The 7,887-nt window shown below is 30.9% G+C and overlaps 1 protein-coding gene across 1 annotated transcript; it reads right to left on the reverse strand.

The window, feature by feature from the left end:
* Positions 1-829: 829 nt before the first annotated feature.
* LOC132748030 (NIF3-like protein 1) lies at positions 830-6,975 on the reverse strand (the record flags this gene model as incomplete). Its single annotated transcript, XM_060737575.1, has 5 exons — positions 830-1,026; positions 2,900-3,026; positions 4,223-4,343; positions 5,781-5,859; positions 6,674-6,975. Coding segments are annotated over 5 exons (826 nt in total), but the record flags the coding sequence as incomplete, so codon positions are not given.
* Positions 6,976-7,887: the final 912 nt, after the last annotated feature.

Consider the following 7,887-nt stretch of genomic DNA (forward strand, 5'->3'; position numbering starts at 1 on the left):
TAGTTTTTCATCTGAAATGATCTCATCTGACCAATCATTTTAACAAGCGTCTTGACAAAGTTTGATGATGATTGAGGCAAAAATGTGAACACAAAAGTGTTAACAAGGTTTTTGCATATTTGTGCGGTGTGACCTAGTTTTTGACCCCAGTAACCCATATTCAAACTTGACGTAGAAATCATCAAAACAAACTTTCAGGACAATTTCCAGGATGTTTGGATCAAAACAGTAGCCAGTTGAGTTAACAAGATTTTCTATTTTTTTGGCTCCTAAGACCTACATTATTTAGTTTTTCATCCGAGATGACCCCTGTTCGAACCTGTTCGAACTCATCCGAGGAATTACCTAGACAAGGATCATAATAAGGATTATAATCACAAGGATAATAATAATAAAAATAATGATGAATGGAGCATAAATGTGACCGCTAGAGTGTTAATGAACAAATGTGGAAGGACCACGAACATTCAATGATCCTTTAAAAGCTCACCATGAGCTAGCTCATGTCAGCTAAAACACCTAGTTGTCCTTTAAAATTACAATATATAATACAAGGTTTATCCAAAACGTATATATAATCTGAAACCAATACATAGATAATGCTTCGAAGATCATAATTATTTATTCATCAAATAGTATTTTTTCAAATAAAAACTGTGTACACAGTCATAATTGTGAAAAATTTTCTGTAAACAAAATTTACTTAAATAATGATTAATATATTAATTTATAATAATAATATTCATTAAACAATCTCGTAAAGGATCTCGATCAAATTCACTGTTATAACAACACTTTGGTTTTACTATCCAGGCATTCTTTCCACAGTTTAGATTTTTAACACAGTTAAATATCCCCGCTCAGTGTTGCTATGATCACATAATATCACTGCTGAGTTATTATACACAGCATGGAGAACCTCGTGATGTGACATTTCACCTGTCACATACAGATCTGCTGTGACATTACGTAGAACACTTCCGCCCGAGCCCGCACAAACTGCAACACTTGATACTGCCTCAACTCCTGTAATACAACAAAAAAAAAATATCCGGAATCAAACATGATACAAATATGAATCTTTCAAGGAAAAAGCAAAAGATACTTCTTAAAGCTACATGCATACAGATGGGCTAAAATATTTCAAGAAAATCAATCTTGAGAAAAATTTACTGTACTTTCAAGAGAAGTAAAATGATTCAAATTTCAAAATAAAAAAGTCCATGTTATGAATGATTAATGACAAATTTAGCAGTATTTTTCACCATATTTTTTCTTCGTTACCAATGCAGTAAGGACTATTTTTGCACATTTTGACCTTTTTTTAGTATTATGAGTGTCAATTGCAATGTATCAATTTTTTTTTGTTCACCTCACAATATTTTACTCTTTAATACTTTTTCAAATTTTTCATGAAAATACGCAGGAATATGGAGACTTGCTGCTTTAAGTAATTTAGAAAAGAATTAGAGGTGTGCGTTAACCATAAATATCCCTATCCCAAAATTGTCTGGTAATAACAAAGGACATAATGAAATTTCTGCAATTTAAAAAAAATCAAGGTTGTTTAAAGGTTAAGAATCAACTTAAAAAATCTAGCTATCTAACTAGGTATGTTTCTAGCTAACATAGAAAAGAGAAACATTACAATGATGAAGGTTGAAGTACACCGTTTATGTTTTCTTTGATCCTGGCTTTGTAGAAAGTTCATTTTCCAAAATCTTGGAAAGGCTTACAGACACTTCACCCCCCAGACACTTCACCCTAGGCCCTTTTTTGCAGACACTTCACCCCTCAGACAGTTCACCTCTCATTTTAAGAAATTTATTTGAGACACTTCACCCCTCGTATTTTTTATTTTGTGTTTAACAATTATTTTATGTAGATTATGTTAAATACATTTCAATTTAGTGATTGAGTACTGTTTCATTGTTTTAACCCATTGTCTAATATAAATTTTGAGTTGATTTAATTCTTGAAGTTTTGGTACTTTAATTATAAGTTTGTTTTCAGTTTGATCCTTACCATATAACAAATCATTGAGTTACGTTCATTGTGGTGATGGTTTGTGCTTTAACCTTGTGCTTAAATTACATAACTGGTGCTATTTATTTGTTTAATAATTGACATTATGAATGATCTTTGTATTAAATGCAGGGTAATTGTGTCTGATAATGATGATAAATAACTTATATTTACTATATTTTATAAAGCATCCGATTTATTCATTCATATTCATTTATATTCATTTTATTTATTTAATTTATTTATTAAGAATAAATTTAATTTTCATACGACTATACCATTTTAATTCAATTATTTTATCAATTGTGAGATAACCGTTGAATAAACAACTAATCAACATGTTGAATTAACAAGGTGACATGCAATAAACACTTAATGGATGAAAGTACTGTGATATATCATTTGGCAATACAACCAATTAACCTATATCAGCTTTAAACTTAGTAAAAATAAAGGTAATAAGCAAAATTTTTAATCAAGTAATACTAAAAATAATAAATATAAACATATACATGTATAAGCATTTTGTAGTTGACAACTTGTTTTATTTACTTTATAGAAAAAAATTGGATGAGGGGTGAAGTGTCTTACCGATTTTGGGGGGTGAAGTGTCTTAAGGGGTGAAGTGTCTTCGAAATTTGAGGGGTGAAGTGTCTGGGGGGTGAGGTGTCTAGCTACCTCTTTGTGCACCACATGTAACTATAAAATCCTTGCCTTGTGCACCACATGTAATTTCTATAATCGTTGCTTTATTTTCTAAATTCCTTGTTTAGTAAACCATATTTTCTAACTGTATCCTTTCTATAACTCATTGAATTGTATGCTGTTTATTGATATGACCATTTAGCAATAAAATGAAAAGCACTTAACATACCTGGAGATTTAGCTAGGCGTACATGATCTAGTTTGAGATGTTTTTTCACAAGTTGTACAGCCTCATCTAGTGATATACTCTTGTTGAGCTTGGCTTTACGACCCATACCATAACCCAATGTAGGTGCCTAAAAGAATATGAACAATTTTTTTTTAATTACATGGTACATTATCTCAACTTTTTTTTTTTTTTGAAAACCCTGGCAAAGTCCAGATAATGAGAGTTGACCATATAAGCTTGTACTCTACAAGGAGGACTAACACTATAATAACATGACCTTTCAAGTCACATAAATATGTCTAAAAACAAACTATATAAATCAGTCTTTTGATGTTTGCTTTGAAAATATAGGAATTTACATGTACATATCATCTAAACTGGAACATCTCAAATAATGGTTTTATAAGGACTTTAATTTGTTGTGTTTTTAAATCAAAATGACAATGTAAATGTCATAATAGAATTGTCTAGCTTTTTTGGTGGCAGGAGACCTAAGGAACTCTGCAATATTCTATTTTAGGCACCCAAGTCAAACCGCAAGCTTTTCTTAATTTGACTAAATATGGAGGTAAATAGCTGTGTCCCTTGTTGGTCAAACCTAAAGTAGTGTGGTATCTACACCAAGTAAATGATAAGATGTTCCTTTAACCTAGCTGGCTAATGAAAGTACATTGTATACTGCAATCATTTTTTTTCTAAATAATTCTACACAATTATAGTAAGCATCATGTAAAACTCCTTTGAAAAATATGAAAAGTTAAATAATATTAAAACTCATTCATGCTCCAAAATAACATATTCAAGGAAATTATTTGAATCTTAAAAACTTTACTAACCCAGTGAGTTATTATCAACATCACTAACACAGTGAAATATTTCTACATTCACTAACCAAGTGAGATATTTTCTACATCCACCTGCTAAATAAGATATTTTCTATATTCACTTACCCAGTGAGATATTTTCTACATTCACTTCCTAAATGAGATATTTTCTATATTCACTTCCTAAATGAGATATTTTCTATATTCACTTGCCCTGTGAGATATTTTCTACATTTACTTGTCAAGCGAGATATTTTCTATATTCACTTACCCAGTGAAATATTTTCTACATTCACTTGCCCAGTGAGATATTTTCTACATTCACTTGCTCAATGAGATATTTTCTATATTCACTTACCTAGTGAGATATTTCTATACATTGTATTCACTAACCAAGTGAGATATTTTCTATATTCAATACATGTAGTCTCTATATTCACTTACTCAATGAGAGATTTTCTATGTTCACAAAAAAGGAAAATTCATATTTTCAACTTACCTTTTCTAGGTTTGTTATCTGTAAATTCTTTACAGATTCCATTTTATCTTGTAATATTGACATCACCCTCTTCAAGGAAGATTTTGTACAGTGAACAGATAAGTGGTGCTTACCATCTGATCTGTAAACAAACAAAAAATCATTTGGCCATGCAAAAAAACAACAACAAAGAAAATACAAAAGAATGAAAATTTGTCACAAAATGAGTTTTTACTACCAATATCTGAAATTTTTGATCAAGAGATGTGTCTGTTGGACATGTTTGACTCCAAAACTCCACTGTGTCATCAATTTACAGATAGATAGCAGGACCAGAGAATAAACACTTCAATATATTCCACTTAATTGTCAAAGGGATAATAAAAACAAAATAGTCATAATTCTGCCAAATAGTTCATAATTCTGCCAAAACGTGACTAAAATCATGCATCTCAAATGCTTCTGATTCTGGTCACAATCATTTGTGAAAAGACCTGTATAAACTAACTATTGCTGATTACCATTATTATCAATGTAAATAACCATTACTTTTAAATACAAAAAACTGTATTTAATACCATCATTATCAAATATTAATTAACAAGCTATTATTACAAAACGATTGCATGTATTACTTAATAAATTACATTATCATTAAATATTAATTGCCATCATTATTATTTGTTTGGGTCGTCAGACCAAACAAATAATGGTAGCAAAATTTCAGACCCTGATATGCTTATTTGCAAAATCCTAAAGTTGTCCATCACAAATTCCTCAAAGCAGTTACTTCCCTTTAAAAGTACACTAACGCCGAAAAAATTAAGGGGAGATCACTGCGTAAAGATTGTCAAATGACAGGCACATTAATTTTCAAACCTCTGAGGGAAGAAAAAATAGTTCCTGATTGATAGAAGATTTCTAATTTGTGTAATTCTTTAACATTTCGGCAAATTTACCGTAATAATTCAAATAATTTTGAAATCATTTAAAATCAATGAAAATTACTCCAGTTTTTTTCAGTAAAAGCTTTCGGATTATTGTGATCGTCTAAATGTACATTTGTTATTTAGACTTTCTGAAAAATAAAGTAAGGATTGTTTGCACTCTCTAAAAACAGGGACATGATTATTATTACATCAGTGTTAAACAACAGGTTTACCGTGAACAAAATATCTCAACATTAATAATGATTACAAACCCTAATTTAGAATAATATTGTTTGCTTCAGGCTGATTTTTATAACTTCCCCATGGTCAGGGGTTACACGCTTGCATTAGGAGCGAAAGGTCTGTGGTTCCATCCTAGATAAGGCCACCCTTTTTTAAAAATTGTTTAAGCCAAATAAACATTGAATTGAATATCAGTGTTGCAATTAGCCTTATTAGTCTTATTGCCAATTTACTATGTACAGTTATAACACAGGAAACAGCATTGCTGACACTATACAAAAACAAAGTGGTATATTAATCTCACAAAACCTTGCACCTTTTCTGAAACCTAAACCAAATCAGTGCCTTCTGCCACTTTGATAAAATATTCATGATTATTTCATATTAATAAACATTTAAATGTTTACCTTTCTCTACATTTCTGTAATTTTAACTTGTTGTTCGGCTTTTTTAAATGCCTCCCTTCAATGACTGGTTTCTGTTCAGCTGTACATCAAGCTCCACCTGGTGTGGGTGTGACATGTGAGAAAATCTTCATGCTGTTCCACAGGCTCCACTGACTTACAATCTTACAAAAGGTTATAAAATAATACATTTTTTTTAGTAAATAATTGTTTATAAACTGCCCAAAATTATGAGAAATTATCATTATTCCTTATATTATTATTTTCATAATCACTGTTACTTTATTTATCTCTATTACTATCAATATCACTATTATTGAAATCATTATCATTATAATTTATTATACAATTATTAACAAGTGAACCATCCAATATGATGAGTCACCGGTAGAAGGCCCAGGAGATAACTTTTACTATTATTTTCAATACAAATAATATATATATATACATGTATAAAAATTATTATATGGTGATGAGGCTTAGTGTCAGTGGTACACATCTTACAAGTTATCTTATGCTTGTTTGCAGGATTAATTCATAACTTATCAAGGGCAACCAGTTGTTTCCTTGAGCAAGAAACTTTATGCTCACTGTTAAGTATAATTTGGTTCCATAAATAGATTCCAAAGCATGTCTAATAATCTTATATCGCAACTTACAAAATCAAACAAAAATAAATTATATGTGTAACACTAAGCGCACACGTATCAAATGATTTTTTAAGAAGTAGTTTCTTGAATTAAGTACTCAGTGAATCTATCTGGGTTAAAAAGTCTTGAAACAAACTTTTAAATAATGATTATGTAGAAACAAAATAAGAGACCACTTTAGACATGTTAGATACGAATTAATGGGTCCTTACCAAAAAACAGCTGATGACCAGTCATTGACCCCACCCTCTACACAAATCTTTAACTTGTATTTGGGGCGAATAAACAGCAAGATTTTGTTCTTGATACATCTTATAATGATTTTATCCTTCCACTGTTTCTGTACCAGTTTTTTCATACCAGAGAAAATAGGTGGATGATAAGAGATAATCATATCAGAGTTTTGCTTGATGGCCTCGTCGAGAACCGGTGGGGTAAGATCGTTGGTAAGGAAAACGGTGCTAACTTTGTGGGGGGCTGATGGCTCTACGAGGAGTCCAACATTATCCCAGGATCCTGCCAGGGACAGAGAAGCCAGTTTGCGTAACCTGAAATATTTTTATTTCAAAAAAAATTAAACAGATTTAAAAAACTTTAGATGAGATAAAAAGACGTAGATAAATGTTGCAAAGACATGCACAAGATACTACTTAATTATTTTATATTTGTTGGGTGGGTACAATTTTATTACTGCGTATACAATGAACATGTAATTTTTAGTGTTTGTTTATTAAATCTCTGTAGTTCATAACAACAACCAGCGTAGCGATAGTGATATAGCAGTGGCATTTGAGGGGTCTATATTGACTGGAATATTTCAAGTGTATCCCATACTTTGCTATAATGATATACATGTATCTATTACAAAAGGTTATTTATTTCTATTTTAAAACTAAATCCATAATAAAAAGTTATCAGTGAAAATTTAAAGATATCATCAGTGATTTAAATATAAAATTGTTTACTGACTCCTAAATAATTATTGATATTTTTCAGGCAACAGTTCTTTTCCTTTTCACTGCTTCACAGTGCCCTGTTACTGTAGCCCTGATGTCATGAGATGTCCTTCTTTGAATTTTGAATTCACCATTATTAGTACAACCTTGGTCTGCTGGCCCGACAAGTGCAGACCAAAATAACTTGGTACATCTGTGCGACACAAGATGTCCTTTCAATTATGAATTAACCATTATTACTTTAATTTTTAGTCTGCTTGGCATGATCATGGTCTGCACTGTTCGCTATTCAGTGCATATTTTTAAAATCTCCCTGAAAATGAGTAAAAATTGTCCAGATTGAAAGACGGACAGATCAATGTCAGGTAACAAATGCAAGATAAGGGTTAAGGGTTTTTTGTATCTCAAAGGCAACAGTTGCACTGATTTGCAGACAGATCAAATACCGTACAGATAGCATAAAACTGTTGCTATGAAAATAGCTCTTTTCAAAAAATTTTTCAA

Source organism: Ruditapes philippinarum, unplaced genomic scaffold (genome assembly GCF_026571515.1).
Source record: "Ruditapes philippinarum isolate M1 unplaced genomic scaffold, ASM2657151v2 ctg17520_1_1_1_1, whole genome shotgun sequence".
Lineage (NCBI taxonomy): Eukaryota > Metazoa > Mollusca > Bivalvia > Venerida > Veneridae > Ruditapes > Ruditapes philippinarum.